General features: G+C 36.6%; 1 protein-coding gene across 1 annotated transcript; it reads right to left on the bottom strand.

Moving 5' to 3' along the window:
• Positions 1–18658: 18658 nt before the first annotated feature.
• On the bottom strand, positions 18659–19592 carry LOC104654544 (olfactory receptor 5H2). Its single transcript, XM_010353748.2, has one exon. The coding sequence runs from the start codon at positions 19589–19591 to the stop codon at positions 18659–18661; it is 933 nt and encodes a 310-aa protein (XP_010352050.1). The 5' UTR covers position 19592.
• Between the last annotated feature and the right edge of the window lie 493 nt (positions 19593–20085).

Genomic DNA, 20085 nt, shown 5'->3' with positions numbered 1-20085 from the left:
CCTGCACATGTACCCCTGAACTTAAAAATAGATGTTTTCTGTAAGCCTTTTTAATAAAAGTTTTCAAAAGTAAGGAGAAGAAAGGAAGGCAGGAAGAGGAGGAAAGGAAGCAGAGAAGTGGAAAAGAAAATCTGGGTAGTGAAAAGAAAATAAAAGAGAGAACAGTAGAGAACAAAAAAGGCATATATGAATGAATGTAGAAAAGACAAGAGAAGCAGAAAAGATACCGGAAAGCTGAGTGCTGGAAAGCCAAATAATAGGAAGAGAGGAAGTATCAGAGAAAGACAGAGGATTGGGGGTAAATAGATGTTTTAACCCTAAAGTTCATTAAAATATGTGAATTAGATGTGAATTCTAGGAAACTTTTCTTTACTATTACTCAAAATTCAAACTTTAGTTTCCTATGGACTTTTTGTATGAAAACAAGATCCAATTTTAAATTTTACTTACAAACTTTGTGTTGTTCATAGATACACTAGCACTGTCTAAAAGTTCTTTCTATATATAAGTTACTTTGTCTTTGTTATTCTAGTGGTTAGAACTGACTTTAGGAATTCTGCTGCCTTTACTTGAGATCTCTTTCTTCTCCAACAATTTTTTTGTAGCAAGATAATATTGAGCCAAGACTGCAACCTGAAACATGCTATATACATAGCCAACAACAATAATTTCAGATGTATTTTAATTTGGAATTAATTAAATTAACTTGGGCTCCTTTCACACAATCTCAATAGAAAAATAATTGAAAATCTCAAATTCTATTTGTGTGTGGATACTTTTTAAGTCATAAATATGGAAAAAGCATTGGAGGGACATTTTTCTGCATTTATATGTATTTTCTGCACATATGTAAATATAAATACTCAATGAAATTATTTTCAAAAGTGGGTAAAAAGCTAAGTATTTAAGTGACACCTTAAAAGTTTTAATCATAATATGTATTTAATTAAACAATAGATTATTTTATCGGAATCAACAAAACAATATCTTATATAGTGATCATTATAATTGATTCTTTAAACTCAGTTTTAAGTTGTTCTGGTTCACCAAAACTTACCTTATAAAGTCACTATAGTGAGGTTAACAAGGTAATAAAACATCATTGAAGGGAGCAAATCAGTATTACAGCTATTTTGCTTGTTCAGCCTTTATTATTATTTTTATTTTCTAACTACTAGAGAATTAAGGAACAGACTTTAATTGTAAAAATAATGTATGCAGATAATTCACTAATACTTTCCATATCTGCCTATTGTAACGTCTTGTAAACCTAATCTTAAATTATTATCAAACAAATTTTAAACTTTCTACCTAAAGAATAATAAATACTATAGAAAACATTTTACTCTTACCCATATCTTGGAAGAAATTGTGGAGCTCCTTTAAAAGTGTTAGGTTTTCTAAAGTAGAAATAAACACAATTATAGCACTAAAATGACAAAAACGTCGGTAGCAATCCTGGCACACTGATTCATTTCAGAGGCTTCATTTCCTAAGTTGAAGAAACATGTGTACAAATTTTCCTTGAACACCAGAGTCAACTAATTGTACAACTGTACACTTTTGCCAAAACAGGAAAAAGTGGAGAACCGAAATTGCCCCAAGAGAGCTTGAGGATCCCCTTAAGGACAACGTTAGCGGTTCTACTGGGCGTTGTAGGATTTGACATGTATGAAAAGTTCAAATTGTTCCACAGGGGATTACAGACTTCAGAATCATAAACATCAAGTTATTGTAGACAGTTCTAGTTTTAAGAATTGAAATTATACTTTATGCCATTATTATTATTATTATTTTTACCACAGATGACACTACTGACATATTTGCACGAACTTTGGTTTACTTACATAATTTGATGGTCTGAGTTCTTTGGTTAGTATGGTCTCATCTGAGTTAATGAAAACATGATTTTAATAAAACCAAAGAGCTAAATTCCTTTCAGAAGCAAACACGAAGTTGTCCTCTTCATGCAAACTGTAGCTCAAATTCCAGACATATACCTAGCTCCCCAAATTTAGTATAAAGTCTGAGGAGAAATTTTTCTAGGCAAAAGTTAGGGGGAGGAGCAAAGAAAATAAAACGCAAAGGACCTCTGTGGAGGGGGCATAGATCTGTGCTTCCCAAATTTCAAGGCCTGTGAATTTCCTGGAGACATTGTTAAAATGCAGATTCTGTTTCAATAGCTCTGAGGTGGGGCTCAAGAGTCATCCTGTTTAAGCCTGCGCGGTGACTCACGCCTGTAATCCCAGCACTTTGGGAGGCCGAGGTGGAGGGATCATTTGAGGCCATATGAGACTAGCCTGGCCAACATGGTGAAACTCCCGTCTTTACTAAAAATACCAAAAAAAAAAAAAAAAAAAAAAAAAAAAAAAAAAAAGGCGGGGCACTGTGGCTCAGTCGGTAATTCCAGCACTTTGGGAGGCCAAGGCGGGCGGATCACCTGAGGTCAGGAACTCGAGACAAGCCTGACCAACATGGAGAAACCCCGTCTCTACTAAAAATGCAAAAAAAGTAGCCAGGCGTGGTGGCACATGCCTGTAATCCCAGCTACTCGGGAGGCTGAGGCAGGAGAATCAATGGAACCCGGGAGGTGGAGGTTGTGGTGAGCCGAGTCTGCGCCATTGCACTCCAGCCTGGGCAACCAGAGCGAAACTCTGTCTCAATAAATAAATAAATAAATAAATAAATAAATAAATAAATAAATAAAATAGCTGGGTGTGATGGTCCATGCCTGTAATTCCAACTACTTGAGAGGCTGAGACACAAGAATTGCTTGAATCCAGGAGGCGGAGGTTGCAGTGAGCCCAGATGGCCTGGGCTACAGAGTGAGACCCTGTCTCAAAAAAAAGAAAAAAGAAAAAAAAAAAGCAGTCTTCCTGTCTAACAGAGTGATGCCTGTGGACACTTGCCTTCCACACAACGTTCATCAATGAAGGGCTTAGATGGTAAGAGAACCTAGATCCCTGGATAAACAAAAAATGACAAATGTGACTGGCAATCAAAGAGAGAAGCAGGAAGGAGCCAAATGTGGCCAAAGAAGCAGTATGAGTGGGATTGGAAACTAGGTCACAGACTTTGTTCTTTAATCCCAATTTGGAAGAAAACTATTGACAGATTGTGATTGTGGTAGTAATATACTCAGATTTTCTTTCTGAGAATTAACATAGAAACTTCTCAATGAGCGTTTATTCAGGAAAGTAAAAATGTCCTTATTTTTGGCATTTAGATTTGATATCTGAATAGTGATAAGTAACTACCTACACATCAACTTTTTTAAAACTTTAATCTCCACTAGCAAGATAGGAGAAAGCAAAGGGCATATCTTTTGGCAGATTTATTAATCAATTATCTGACTTTCTTTGAATTTTTCTAGTGAAAAAGAAATATACAGAAGAAAATTGCATATATAAAAGCAAAGTAACTGTGAATGCGCCGCAGAAAGGTGGCGTCAACAATATAATGTGCCGAATTAGCTTTTCACCCAACCAAAACTTGACTTAAATTGACTACCCCTTTAAATTTTATGTAATTATCTTCTAACTTGTTGCCTAGTTTTTACTACCAAAGGGCTGCATCATTGTTTTCAGTATAAATAATCTTTTCAATTCTATTTACTTAAATATGTAGCTCATAGCATCACACTGAGGTTTTAATTTGCATTTCCATGATGACTAATGATCCAGCATGTATTTATGACCTTATTTGACATATTTGTATTATTTTTGGTGAAGTTTCTTCTGTTAAAATATTTTGCTTATTTAATAAAATTGGGTTATTAGGTTTCTTTTCATTGATTTTGAGAGCTTGGTATATATTCCAGATACAATTCTTTTGTCAGATATATGAGTTGCAAATATTCGGGACCTTGATCCGCTTTCTTTTCCACAAGATATTCCACTGATGATATACTGATGACATTGTGCTGATTATTCTGATGACATGCTGATTGTCCTATTAAGCAAGAAGTAGCAACTACTCAAGACTTGTTGGTAACACATTTGCATGCCAGAGAGTCGGAAATACATTTCACAACTATTCTGGGGCTTTCTATTTCAGTGAAATTTCTAGGGGTCCAGTGGTGTGGGGCCTGTTGAGCTATCCCTTCTAAAGTGAATGAAAAGTTCTTCCAATGAACCTATCCTGCAGGCTAGAAAGAGGCATAAAGCCTTAATAGGTTCTTTGAATTTTGGAGACAATATGTTCCTAATTGGAGTGGAGTGTGTTACTCTGGCCCATTTAACCAATAACCCAACAAGCTGCTGGTTTTGATTGAGGATCAGAACACAAGAAGGTTCTGCAACAGGTCTAGGGTGCTGTGCAAACTACCTAGAAGGATAAAGGGGGATATCATGATGCTACCATTTTCTATTGCCCTCAAATAAGTGTCATGTAGAAAGTACTTTATTAGATAAAGTAAATATCATACAATTGTAGCAAGTGCATATCTTATAGATGAACTTTTTAAAAAATTTAAAATAATTTTGTGGGTACATAATAGGTGGTATATATTTATGGTGTACATGAGATATTTTAATAGAGGTATACAATTCATAATAATCAGATCAGGGTAAATGGGTTATCAATTGCCTCAAGCATTTATTCTTTGTGTTACAAACAATCCAATTATACTTTTAGTTATTTTTAAATGTACAATAAGTTATTGTTGACTGTAGTCACAATGTTGTGCTATCAAATACTACATCTTATTCATTCCACCTAACTATATTTTTGTACCCATTAACCATAACCACTCCTTCCTGCCTACTATCCTTAACAAACTCTGGTAACCTTTCTTCTACTCTATCTCCATGAATTCAATGTTTTGATTTTTAGCTCCCACAAATAAGTGAGAAGATGCAAAGTTTGTCTTTCTGTGCCTGACTTATTTTACTTAACATAATGACCTCCAGTTTCACCCATGTTGTTGCAAATGAAAGGAGCATACTTTTTAATGGCTGGTTATTACTCCATTGTGTGTATGTAGCACATTTGCTTTATCCATTGTCTGTCAATGGACACTTAGGTTGCAAATTTTGGCTATTGTGAACAGTGCTGCAGTAAACATGGGAGTGCGGATATCTCTTCTATACAATGGTTTTCTTTTCTTTCCTTCCTTCCTTCCTTCCTTCCTTCCTTCCTTCCTTCCTTCCTTCCTTCCTTCCTTCCTTCCTTCCCTTCCCTTCCTTCCTTCCTTCCTTCCTTCCTTCCTTCCTTCCTTCCTTCCTTCCTTCCTTCCTTCCTTCCTTCCTTCCTTCCTTCCTTCCTTCCTTCTTTCTTTCTTTCTTTCTTTCTTTCTTTCTTTCTTTCTTTCTTTCTTTCTTTCTTTCTTTCTTTCTCTCTTTTTTCTTTTCTTTTCTTTTTTCTTTTTTCTTTTTTTGGCTATATACCTGCCAGTGGGATTGCTGGGTCATATGGTAGTTCTGTTTTTAGTTTCTTGAGGAACCTCCAAGCTGTCTCACAGTGCTTGTACTAATTTACATTCCCAACAACAGTATATGATGGTTTCCTTTTCTACACACCCTAACCAGTATTTCTTACTACCTATCTTTTGGATATAAGCCATTTTAACTAGGGTAAGATGTTATCTCATTGTAGTTTTGATTTGCATTTCTTTGATGATCATTGATATTGATCATCTTTTCATATACCTGTTAGTGCTTGTATGTCTTCTTTTGAGAAATGTCTATCATATCTTTTGCTGATTTTTAATTAGGTTGTTAGATTTTTTTTCCTATTAGTTGTTTGTGTTTCTTATGTATTCTGATTATTAATACATTTTCAGATGGGTAGTTTGCAAATATTTTCTCCCATTCTGTGGCTTGTCTCTTCACTTTGTTGATTGTGTGCGGTGCAGAAGCTTTCTAACTTCATATGATTCTACTTGTCCATTTTTGCTTTGATTGCCTCTGCTTTTGGGGTATTACTCAAGGACGCTTTGCCCAGACCAATGTGCTGCCCAATGTTTTCTTGTAGTAGTTTCATAGTTTCAAGTATTCTAGTTCAGTCTTTTGTCCATTTTGATTTTTGTATATGGTGAGAGACAGGCGTCTAGTTTCAATCTTCTGCATATGAATACCCAGTTTTCCCAGCACCATTTATTGAAGAGACTATCCTTTCCTCAATGTATGTGTTTGGCATCTTTGTTGAAAATGAGTTCACTGAATGTAGATGTATGAATTCGTTTCTGGGTTCTCTAGTCTGTTCCATTGGTCTATGTGGGTATTTTTATGCTAGCACCATACTGTTTTGGTTATTATAGTTCTGTAGTGTAATTTGAAGTCAGTTACTGTGATTCTTCCAGTTTTGTTCTTTTTACTTAGGATAGCTTTGTATATTCTGAGTCTTTTGTGGTTCCATTCAAATGTTAGGATTGATTTTTTCTATTCCTGTGAAGAATGTCATTGGTATCTTGATAGGTATTGCATCGAAGCTGTAGATGCTTTAGGTAGTATAAACAATTTTAACAATATTGATTCTTCCAATCCATGAACATGGAATATATTTCAATTTTTTGGTGTAATCTTCAATTTCTTTCATCAGTGTTTTATAGTTTTCATTACAGACATCTTTCACTTTTTTGGTGAAGTTAATTCCTAGGTATTAAATTTTATGCATGGCTATTGTAAATGGAATTAATTTTTTCATTTCTTTTTCAGATTGATCACTGTTGGTATATAGAAATGCTACTGATTTTTGTATGTTGATTTTGTACCCTGCAACTTTATTGAATTTGTTGACCAGTTCTCATAGTTTTTTGGTGGAGTCTTTAGGTTCATCCAAATATAAGATCATATCATCTGCAACAAGAATAATTTGACTTCTTCCTTTCCAATTTGGATACCCTTTATTTCTTTCTCTTGTCTGATTGCTCTAGCTAGGACTTCTAGTACTATGTTGACTAAAAGTGGTAAAAGTGGACATCCCTGTCATTTTACAGATATTACAAAAAGTAGTTATTCCCCATTTAGTATGATAGTAGCTGTGGGTCTTTCATCTATGGCTTTTATTATGTTGAGGTATGTTTCTTCTATAACCAGTTTTTTGAGAGTTTTTTTCATAAAGGGGTATTGAATTTTATCAAATGTTTTTTCTGCATCAATTCAAATGATCATATGGGCTTTGTCTTTTATTTTGTTGATATGATGTATCACATCAATTGATATGCATATGCCCAACCATCCTTCCATCCCTGGGATAAATCCAATTTGGTCATGATGAATGATCTTTTTAATGTGATGTTGAATTTGGTTTGCTACTCTTTTGTGGATTTTTACATGAATGTTCATGAGGAATATTGGCCTGTAGTCTTCTTTTATGGATGTCTTTGTCTGGCTTTGGTAGCAAAGTAATACTGGCCTTGTAGAATGAAGTTGGAAGTATTCCTACCAGCTCTATTTTTGGGGGTAGTTTTAGGAGGATTGACGTTAAGTTCTTCTTTAGATATTTGGTAAAATTCAGGAATGAAGCCACTGGGTCCAGGGATTTTCTTTGCTTGGAGACTTCTTATTACAGCTTCAATCTCCTTACTTGCTATTGGTCTGTTCAGGTTTTGGATTTCTGCATGGTTCAATCTTGGTAGGTTGTTTGTATCTAGGATTTTATGCATTTCTTCTACATTTTCAAATTTATTTACATATGCTTACTCATAGTAGTCCCTAATAATCATTTGCATTTCTGTGGTATCAGTTGTAATGTCTCCTTTTTTCATCTCTGATTTTATTTATTTGGGTTTTCTGTCTTTTTTTCTTAGGTAGTCTGGCCAATGGTTTGTCAATTTTGTTTATCCTTCCAAAAAACCAACTTTTCATTTCCTTGATTTTTGCATTGTTTTCCTTTTTTCTGTTTCATTTATTTCTGCTCTAATTTTTATCGTTTATTTCCTTCTACTAATTTTGGATTTGGTTTGCCCTTGCTTTTCTAATTCTTTAGGATGCATTTTTAGGTTGTTTATTAGAAGTTTATCTATGTTTTTGTAGGTAGGCACTTATGACTATAAACTTTCTTAGTACCAATTTTGCTTCATCCCATAGGTTTTGGTATGTTGTGTTTTCATTTTTACTTGTTTCAAGAAAATTTTCAATTTTCTTCATTGACTTACTGGTCATTCATATACATATTGTTTAATTTCAATGTGTTTGTATAGTTTCCAAAGTTCCTCTTGTTATTGACTTCTAGTTTTATTCCATTGCATTGAGATGGTACTTGATATTATTTCTTTTTTTAAAAATTCTTTGAGACTTGTTTTTTGCCATAACATATAGTCTATCCTCAAGAGTGATCCATGTGCATAGGAGAATAATGTGTATTCTGCGACTGTTGGGTGAAATGTTCTGTACACATCTATTAGGTCCATTTGTTCTATAGTGGAAATCACATTTAATTTTCTTTGTTAATTTTCTGTCTGAAAGATCTGTCCAATGCTGAAAGTGCAATGTTGAAGTCTCCAGCTCTGATTGTATTGAGGTCTATCTCTCCCTTCAGCTCTAGTAATATTTGCTTTATATATCTGGGTGCTCTAGTGTTGACTGCATATGTATTTACAGTAATTATATCTTCTTGCTGAGTTGACCTCTTTATCCTTACATAATAACTTTCTTAGTACCCTTTTACACTTTTTGCCATGATAAAATGATGCAGGTGGTGACAGGCAAAATAGCCAGTACAAAGAGAAATAGAACTGACTGGATATAGCTGAAAAACACACTACAAGAACTTCATAATGCAATCACAAGCATTTGCCCAAGTACATAATTTACCTATTTTCTAATATTCCACTAAATACAAAAATAATGCACTAAAAGGAATAAATCTATAACAGAAATGAGAACGAGATTATATCAGTGGACTAGCAATTTTGGTGAATTTCTTGAGGGCATAAAGTAGTTGGGATTATATCTGAGGGACATACCAGAGCAGATACATTTTTTAACTAGAAACATACAGGACAAGGCTGCAGAGAAAGTCTCAGCTCTTCAGAGCTCCCAATTGCCTGTTCCATTCCTCCAACTGCCACCCCACCTAAAATAAGACTTGAGATGCTATATGCCCTGTCCATGTATTCATAGTTTGTTTTCTACCTTCTCATTCAAAGAAAAGGCCAACTGGGTAACTAGACCTTTAAAATGGCAGAAGAGACACCAGATGCTTGTATTAATATTACCAATCTTGTCTTTGGGTCATAAGAGTGAACAAACAAGCAAAATATAGATAATTGACTGAAAACCATAAGTACAATAAGAATGTTATAGAGCAATAAAAATCAATAAACTATAAATATATGCAATAACATGGATTCTCTGGGGAGTAAAAATAAAAGCAGCTATACTGTAATCCATTAGCTCTGTTTCTTGCTACTTAGCAGGTACCTCTCTGGGGAACAAAAAGAGGGCAAATGATCTGGTCTAATTTTGTGAGTGGAGCTCTGAAAATATGAAATAATGAATTTTGTTTTAAATATTTATATGTTTTGTATCCTTCAATTTTTAAGATTGAATAGCTTCTCCATGATATTTTGTCACATTCTATACAAAGAGCCAATCCTCATGAAAAGGAAAGCAAGAGCAATTCACTGTATTCTACGCATTTGTACTGTTGGTTTCTATTTGATTTCACAAATATTTCACAAGTACTTATTTTGGGCTTCATGTATGTAAGCCATTGAGTCTCCCATAGCAAAAGAAAGAAAGCACAGTAGGACTTCTGATTTGTAATGTAAAAGATCTTTAAGACAATAAATAGAAAGCCAAATGTAGCTTAGGAAGCATAAATGAGGGGAACAAGATGGCAGATTAGAAGCAGCTACAGTGTGTTCCAGTCATGGAGAGGAATGAAAGAGTCAAGTGAATATAGCACCTTCAACTGGAATATTCAGGTACTTGCACTAGGACTGATCAGGGAAACAACTCAACCCACAAAGAATAAAGAAATGCTGGGCAGGGTGATGGCCTTCCCAGGAGTGACAGTGACATGGCACTAAGCGAACACCCACCTCCCAACCAAGGGAAGCAGTGAGTAAATGTGCAACCCTGGGAAGTCACACCACAACCTTTGGATCAGGAGATCCGCTTGTGAGCCCACTCCACCAGGGTCTTGGTTCCGACACCCAGGGCTGTGTAGAGTCTCAGCAGAGTGCCCACTCAGGCACACACAGAGACCCAGGAGCTTTACATACAATGGCTCTGAGATCTCCAACTGCAACTCAGGCAAGGTGGAGGTCCACACATATCCCTAGGAAGGGAGCTGAATCCAGGGGGCCAATCAGCATCACCATGTGGGCCCTACTTCCATGGCACTTCACAAGATGAGACTAACTTGGAATTCCAGCCAGCCACTAGCAACAGGATAGAGCCTGACTGAGACAGGACAGAGTCCCCAGAGGAAGGGAAGGTCACCATCTTTGCTCTTTGGACAACTCAGCCATTCCAGCCTGCCGGCTTTGGGGTATCCAAAGGGTCCAGATAAGGAAGAGACTGCCCAGCACAGCACAGCTTCTTTAATAAAACACAGCCAGACTATTTCTTTAAGCGGGACCCCAATCCATTACTCCTTACTGGGTGGAACCTCTCAGCCAGGGCCTCAAGCCATGCCTGCCCATATTCTTTGGACAGAGCTCTGATCTCTCCCTGGTACAGACTGCCTGGGTGGAGGGGCAGGCTGCCACCTTTGTTGTTTTGACAACTTGGTCATTCCAGCCTGTGGGCTTTGGAAAGGCTAAGCTGATCAAGGCAGATGCAGTTCTCTGGCATTACATAGCTGTTCTGTTGAGGTGTGGCCACACTGCTTCTTTAAATGGGATCCTGATCCATTCCTCTTTGCTGGGTGGATCCTCCCAGCCTGGGCCTTCAGTCACCCCTGCCCATGTTCTATGGCTGACAGAGTTCTAATTTCTCTCTGGGATGGAGTGCCCAGGGGGCAAGGCAAGCCAATGCCTTTGCTGTTTGGGCATTTCACCCAGTCCAGCTTGCAGGCCTTGGAGAGCCCAAACTGATCAGGGGCTGAAGGGATCCCCAACACAGCACAGCTGCTCTGCTAAAATGCAGCCAGACTGCTTCTTTAAGCAGGTCCCTGATCCTGTTCCTCCTGACTGGGTGAGACCTCTCAAATGGAGTCTCCAGTCACCTCCTACAGGTACGTTCAGGTTGGCAACATGTCAGTATTCCCTGGGATGGAGCTCCTAGAGGAAGGGGCAGGTTGCCATTTTTGCTATTTTGCAGCCTTCACTGGTAATACCTCCAGGTACTAGAAAATCTGTGGTAACTAGGATCTGGAGTAGAACCCCCAGTAAACTGCAGCAACCCTAAAGAAGAATGGCCAGACTGTTAAAAGAAAAACAACAACAACAACAAAACACAAAAATCCCATCCAAAGGTCAGCAACCTCTAATATTGAAGTTAGATAAGCCCACAATGATGAGAGAGAATCAGCACAGAAACACTGAAAACTGAAAAAGCCAGAGAGCCCCCTTTCCTCCAAATGACTCCAGCAAGGATTTGGAACTGGGCTGAGGCTGAGATGGTGGAAATGACAGAAGAAGGCTTCAGAATGTAGATAAAAATGAACTTCACTGAGCTAAAGGAGCACATTGTAGCCCAATGCAAGAAAGCTAAGAATCATGATAAAATGATGCAGGTGGTGACAGGCAAAATAGCCAGTACAAAGAGAAATAGAACTGACTGGATATAGCTGAAAAACACACTACAAGAACTTCATAATGCAATCACAAGCATTAATAGCAGAATAGACCAAGTGGAGAAAAAAATCTCAGAGCTCAAAGACTATCTTTCTGAAATAAAATAAGCAGACAGACAAGAATAGAGAAAAAAGAATGAAAAGGAATGAACAAAACCTCCAAGAAATGTGACATGGGATTATGTAAGGGACTGAATCTATGCCTGATTGGGGTACCCAAAAGAGATGCAGAGAATGGAACCAATTCAGAAAACATATTTTAGAATATCATCCAGAAAAACTTCCCCAACCTAGCTAGATAGGCCAACATTCAAATTCAGGAAATGCAGAGAACCCTAGTAAGATACTACATGAGAAGATCATCCCTAACACACATAATCATCAAATTCTCCAAAGTCAAAATGAAAGAAAACATGTTAAAGGCAGACAGAGAGAAAGGTTGCGTCACTTACAAAGGAAAGCCCATCAGACTAACGGCAGATCTCTCAGCGGAAATGATACAAGGTGGAAGAGATAGGGGCCAATATTCAACATTCTTAAGGAAAAGAAATTCCAACCCAGAATTTCATATCCAGCCAAACTAAGATTAATCAGTGAAGGAGCAATAAGATCCTTTTCAAAGAAGCAAATGCTGAGGGAATTCATTTCCACCAGACCAGCCTTACAAGAGCTCCTGAAGGAAGCACTAAATATGGAAAGAAAAAACTGTTACCAGCCACTACAGAAAACACACTGAAGTACACAGACCAGTGACACTATGAAAAAACCACATAAACAAGCCTGTAAAACACCAAGCTAGCATCATGATGACAGAATCAAATCCAAACATAACAATACTAACCTTCAATGTAAAGGGACTAAATGGCCCAATTAAAAGACACAGAATGGCAAACTAGATAAAGAACCAAGATCCATGAGTATGTTGTCTTCAGGAGACCCATCTCACATGCAAAGATACACATTGTCTCAAAATCAAGGGATGGAGGAAATTTTACCAAAAAAATGAAAAAGAGAACAAACCAGGGATGGTAATCCTAGTTTCTCACAAAAAAGACTTTAAACCAACAAAGATCAAAGAAAATAAAGAAAGCCATACATAATAGTAAAACGTTCAATTCAACAAGAAGAGCTAACTATTGTAAATATCTATGCACTCAATACAGGAGCACCCAGATTCATAAAGCAAGTTCTTAGAGACCTTCAAGGAGACTTAGACTCCCACACAAAAATAGTGGGAGACTTTAACACCCCATACTAGACAGATCATTCTGACAGAAAATTAACAAAGGTATTCAGGACCTGAACTCAGCTCTGGATCAAGTGGGCCTAATAGATATCTACAGAACTCTCCACCCCAAAACAACAAAATATACATTCTTCTTATTGCCACATGGTACTTACTCCAAAATTGGTCACATAATTGGAAGCAAAACACTCCTCAGCAAATGCAAAAGAACTGAAATCATAACAGTCTCTCAGATGGTAGCGCTGTTAAATTAGAATTCCAGCTTAAGAAATTCACTCAAAATCATACAACTACAAGGAAATTGAACAACCTGCTCCTGAATCACCTTTGAGTAAATAATGAAATTAAGGCAGAAATCAAGAAGTTCTTTGAAACTAATGAGGACAAAGATACAATGTACCAGAATCTCTGGGATGAAATTAAAGCAGTTTTAAGAGGGAAATTTATAGCACTAAATGCCCACATCAAAAAGCTAGAATGATCTCAAGTTAACAACCTAACATCACAACGAAAACAACTAGAGAACCAAGAGCAAATAAACCCCAAAGCTGGCAGAAGAGGAGAAATAACCAAGACAAAAGCAGAACTGAAGGAGATAGAGACATGAAAAACCCTTCAAAAGATTAACAAATCCAAGAGCTGATTTTTTGAGAAAATTAACAAAATAGATAGACCGTTAGCCAGACTAATAAAGAAGAAAAGAGAGGAGATTCAAATAAACACAATCAGAAATGGAAAAGGGGATATTACCACTGACCCCACAGAAATACAAACAACTATCAGAGAATATTATGAACACCTCTGTGGACACAGACGAGAAAATCTAGAGGAAATGGATATATTCCTGGACATCTGCACACTTATGAGACTGAACCAGGAAGAAATTGAATCCATGAATAGACCAGTAATGAGTTCTAAAATTGAGTCAGTAATAAATACCCTACCAACCAAAAAAATCCCAGGACCGGACAGATTCACAGCTGAATTCTACCAGAGGTAAAAAGAAAAAAGAAAAAGGCAGTACCACTCCTACTGAAACTATTTTTTAAAAAATTGTGAAGAAGGGCTGCAGTGGCTCACACTTGTAATCCGAGCACTTTGGGAGGCCAAGACAGGCAGATCACGGGGTCAGGAGTTCGAGACCAGCCTGACCAACATGGTGAAACCCTGTATCTACTAAAAATACAAAAATTAGCTGGGCATGGTGGCAGGCACCTGTAATACCAGCTGTTCGGGAGACTGAGGCAGGAGAATTGTTTGAACCTGGGAGGCAGAGGTTGCAGTGAGCCGAGATTGTGCCTTTGCACTCCAGCCTGGGTGATAGTGCAAGACTCCATCTCAAAAAAAAAAAAAAAAAAGAAGAAGAAACTGCTCCCTAATTCATTCTATGAGACCAGCATCATTCTGATACCAAAACCTGGAAGAGATACAACAATAACAAAGAAAACTTCAAGCCAATATCCTTGATGAACATCAATGCAAAAATTCTCAACAAAATACTGGCAAACTGAATCGAGCAGCACATCTAAAAGTTTATTCACTGTCAAGTAGGCTTTAACCCCAGGATATAAGGTTGGTTAAACACAGGCAAATCGAAACATATGATTTGTCACATAAACGAACTGAAGACAAAAACTACATGATTATCTCAATAGATGCAGAAAAAGCCTTCAATAAATTTCAACATCCTTTAATGTTAAAAACTCTCAATAAGCTAAGTATTGAAGAATCAATTCTTAAAATAATAAGAACCATATATGACAAACCCACAGTCAATATCTTGTTGAGTGGATAAAATCTGGAAGCATTCCCGTTGAACACTGGCACAAGACAAGGTTGGCCTCTCTCACCACTGCTATTCAACAAAATATTGAAAGTTCTGGCCAGGGCAATCAGTCAAGAGAAAGAAATAAAGGTATTCAAATAGGAAGAGAGGAAGTCAAGCTATCTTTGTTTGCAGATGATATCTAGAAAACCCATTGTCTCAGCCCAAAAGCTTCTTAAGCTGATAAGCAACTTCAGCAAATTCTCAGGATACAAAATCAATGTGCAACAATCACTAGCATTCCTATACACCAACAAACAAGCCTAGAGCCAAGTTGCCAATGCACTTCCATTCACAATTGCCACAAAAAGAATAATATGCATAAAAATACAGCTAACCAAGGAGGTGAAAGATCTCTACAAGAAGAACTACCAAATACCTCTCAAAGAAATCAGAGATGACACAAAAAAATGGAAAGACATTCCATGCTCATGGATAGGAAGAACGAATATCATTAAAATGGCCATACTGTTCAAAGCAACTTATAGATTTAATGCTATTCCTATCATTAGATTCTTCACATAACTAGAAAAAACTATTTTAAAATTCATATGGAACTAAAAAAGGGCCTGAATAGCCAAGGCAATCCCAAGCAAAAAGAACAAAGCTGGAGGCATCATACTACCCTACTTCAAACTATACTACAGGTCTACATTAACCAAAACAGCATGGTACTGGTGCAAGAACACACACATAGACCAATGAAATAGAATAGAGAACCTAGAAGTAAGACTGCACACCTGCAACAATCTGGTCTTCCACAAATATGACAAAAACAAGCAACAGGGAAAGTATTCTTTATTTAATAAGTGGTGTTAAGAGAACTAACTAGCCATATGCAGAAAATTGAAACTGGACTCCTTCTTTACACCATATACAAAAATCAAATCAAGATGGATTAGAGTCTTAAATGTAAAACCCCAAACTATAAAAACCCTAGAAGAATACCTAGGCAATATCATTCACAACATAGGCATGGGCAAAGAGTTTATGATGAAGACTCCAAAAGCAATTGCAACAAAAGCAAAAATTGACAAATAAGATCTAATTGAACTAAAGAGCTTCTGCACAGCAAAAGAAACTATCAACACAGGGTAAAGAGACCACCTAAGAATGAGAAAAGTTTTGCAATGTGTGCATCTGACAAAGGTCTAATATCCAACATCTATAAGGAACTTAAACATATTTACAAGAAAAAAGCAGACAACCCCATTAAAAAATGGACAAAGGACATGAATACACACTTCTCAAAAGAAGACGTACGTGCAACCAACAAACATATGAAGAAAAACTCGACGTCACTTATCATTAGAGAAATGCAAATCAAAATCACAATGAGATACCATCTTGTATCAGTCAGAATGGCTATTATTAAAAGGTCAACAAAAGCACCAGATGCTGGTGAGGTTGTGGAGAAAAAGGAATGCTTATACACTGTTAGTGGGAGTGTAAATTAGTTCAACTATTGTGGAAGACAGTGTGGCAATTTCTTAGAGACCTAGAAGTAGAAGTACCATTCAACCCAGCAATCGCATTACTGTGTATATACCCAAAGGAATGTAAATCATTCTATTATAAAGATACATGCACATGTATGTTCACTGCAGCATTATTCACAGTAGCAAAGACATAGAATCAACCTAAATGCTCATCAATGATAGACTGGATAAAGAAAATGTGGTATGTATTTATCATGGAATACTATATAACCACAAAAAGGAATGGGATCTTGTCATTTGCAGGGACATGGATGGAGCTGGAGGCTATTATTCTTCGCAAACTAGCACAGGACTAGAAAACCAAACACTGCATGTTCTCACTTGTAAGTGAAAGCTGAATGATGATGATACATGGACACATGGCAGGGAACAACACACACTGGGTCCTGTTGAAGAGTGGTTGGTGGGAGGAAGGAGAGGGTCAGGAAGAATAGCTAATGGATGCTGGGCTTCATACCTGAGTGATGGGATGATCTGTACAGCAAACCACCATGGCACACATTTACCTATGTAACAAACCTGCACATCCTGCACCTCTGAACTTAAAAGTTGAAAATTTTTTAAAAAAAGAAGCATAAATGAAGTGCTAATTGTTTTAAGTGAGTGAGCACTCCAATCCTCTTCCAGGTAAACAGAAAAAGCTTTGTGGATGAAAACTTTATGAAACGGTAACATTTCATACACACCTTGAAGAAAGATATCATTTCAATTGCAAATGATTTACAGGTGAATTGCAGTAGTAGGGGATTCTCTGTGGAGAGAGCTATATTAACAAAAACATGCACCTGACAGAGTAAGGAGCATACAGAAGTTTCCTGGTAACTCACTTTGGCTGCAACACAGGTTCCATTAAGAGAATCGTGGAGGAAGAGTCTCCAGAATTAAACCAAATTTTTTTGCAAAATATCTCAAATAATTCAGGGTGAATAAATACTAGTTGAGGAATATATATGCATATTATACAATCTGTACAGACATATAAACAAACATATCCATATGTATATATTCATATCTAGATATGTGTACCACATATGTATATCATCTGCTAGCAATGACAATCCATTAAAAGTTAATTAAGTAGAATATGACTTAATTAAACTTAAATGCACTAATTATCTGGCAGCATTGTTTAGGAAATAAGAGACTATAAAAGGATAAGGGAGATACTAACTAGAGTCTTGCCAAACAGACAGATGAGTTGTTTTAAGTTGGGGACCTGGGTGATATAAACAGGAACGTAGATGAAATGATATAAATAGGAATATAGATGAAATTTTAGTGTCGAAAGAGTAAGAGTGGGGGTGACCTGACAATGGATCACTCATAATACAGCAAGAGGAGGTAGTGTGAGGAAAGCTAAAATTTAAGGACTTTTGAGTCACAAAACATCCATACTCTTGCTTATTTTGATACCTTTCCCAGCCACCCACTGGACTCAATGAGATCATATCATTTTAGCATTATTTGATCTTTGGTAACATGCATTTAAGGCCACTTTTTATCCATAACAAATGCCAATAATTATGGAAAATTACTGATTTCCTTTTCTCATTGCTTTCATTTTTTTAATTCTAGAAAAATTGGTATCATTTACTTTCTCCTCTGGCATTTTTGTTCTCTACAGCCACACTAACTTAATTTTTATATTATCTGGTAGCTTTCTGAATTCGTTAGCAATGTGAATCTTTTCATGTTTTCCAGTATCATACAAATACAACTGTAATAGGCCTCTGAAGTCATCATAAGTAAAGAGAAACAGCTTGTCTCTTCTTATTACTCATAGAAATGAATACAGGTAAAAGTGCCCTCTTAGAGTTTGGCCTTGCCTGGCAGTTTCAACTCACTTCTCATTTTACGATTGCATTTTCCATTCTATTTATTGCTTCAAGTGATATATGAGTCAAATTCCTATAAGAAGTGAAATTCACCATTTCCAATAATCTGCAGTAAAAGACCTTTTGAGGGACAGCAGATTCCTGAGATTTTGATCAGCTCAACCAAACACAAACCTGCCACCACAATGCAGTTAAATGTGATGTGTTTCCAGACCATACCATTCTGTCAGCTGTACTATATTTCCTACTCAAATACTTTTGAGAGGAACTACGGTGCTTTAACACTTAATGCATTTGTAAAGCCACATGAAGCGTATTTAAACCTGTAAACGTTTTCATTTGTTTCCTCTTTTAATAATCTAATATGACATGAACACCTCGTTAAAATTCCTTGAATGCTTTTGAATAACATATATAAATATTTCAAGGAGTTTATTAGGTATAAAACCTTAAGGCACTCAAATGCTAAAACAATTATAATTACAATAACTTTGAACACTTAACAAAACACCTTATCTAACTGCAAAATTCTTTTTACTAAACATGAGAGATAATACTATGAGATCTAAACATTTCTTTTTATCATTTTTGTGAATGAATCTATTACTTGCTTATTTCTCAGACTGTAGATAATGGGATTTAGCAAAGGAATTACAATTGTATAAAATACAGAGTCTATCATATCTTGGTCATCTGCTTGTGGAGATACAGGGCACACATACATGAAGAGAAGTGGGCCGTAATATAAAGAGACAGATAAGAGATGGGCTCCACAGGTGGAAAAGGCTTTCCTTATGCCTCTGAGAGACTTCTTTTTTAGGACTGTGAAAAGAGCAAATGTGTAAGAGTTAAGAACTGTCACAATGGTGAATACCTGAATTGAGCCAGACAAAATAAAAACCATCAGAAAATTAATAGAAGGGTCAGTACAGGAAATCATAAACAATGGTATAATATCACAGTAAAAATGATGTATTATGTTGGAATTGCAGAAGGTTAATCTGAATATAAGGACTTCGTGAATTAAGACATGGAAGAAGCCAACTAAAAATGAGAAGGCTACCAGCCGTACACACAGTGAATTGTTCATAATCACTGGATATAGTAAAGGTTTGCATATGGCTACATAGCGATCATATGCCATTGTTGCCAAGAGAAAACATTCTGTAGTTCCGCCAAATGCAAAGGAAAAAAATTGAATCATGCATTCAGACAGAGATATCATCCTGTTTTTGGCCAAGAAATTAACCAACATTTTGGGAGTTACTGTGGAAGATATCCAAGCATCAACAAAGGCTAAACTCCCAAGAAATAAGTACATGGGGATGTGAAGTTGTGGATCATTCCAGATAAGAGCAATCAGACCAAGGTTCCACATCATAGTGATGAGATAGATCACCAAGAACACCAAGAACAGGGGCATTTTCCACTCTGGTTGGTATGTAAGTCCTGTGAGAACAAACTCTGTCAGCAATGTTGCATTATCCTGTGTCCTCATTTGACATCCCTGAAATGAAATGCAGTAAATGTAAAAGAGCACTCACTAAGACTTATAAAGCAAATAGGGAGGGAAGTTGAGAGAAAAACATACTCTTATTATGATACCCTTTTAATTTTCTTTCATATTCCTGTAATAGATGGAAACTGTTTTGAGAAATAGAAGAAATCAAATGCAATCATTTTAATTCTAAAAATGTGATCAAATAATCTACTTTTAAAATGCAGGTGACAGAAATGCATGTAATGTGTGTTAACTGAAGAAAATCACTATTGGTAAGTTTAGAAAAGGAGAGAAGACTTATTTCTTATAAGGGGTTATAGCCTGCAAGGTGGCCATCAAGTAGGCTGGGAAGCATGCCTCTGGCCAAGACCGGAGACAGGCACATCAAAGGAGGAGGGCTTAAGGTAGGAGCTTTAGGCTAAATAAGTTGGCTAAATATACATATTCAACAGGTTACTGGAGGATCTATGAGTATTCATGAAGGTGGTTTT

This window comes from Rhinopithecus roxellana, chromosome 1 (assembly GCF_007565055.1).
Source record: "Rhinopithecus roxellana isolate Shanxi Qingling chromosome 1, ASM756505v1, whole genome shotgun sequence".
In the NCBI taxonomy this organism is placed as follows: Eukaryota; Metazoa; Chordata; class Mammalia; order Primates; family Cercopithecidae; genus Rhinopithecus; species Rhinopithecus roxellana.
The sequence above is the reverse complement of the archived record's forward strand: the minus strand, read 5'-3'. Positions and strand labels throughout refer to the sequence as shown.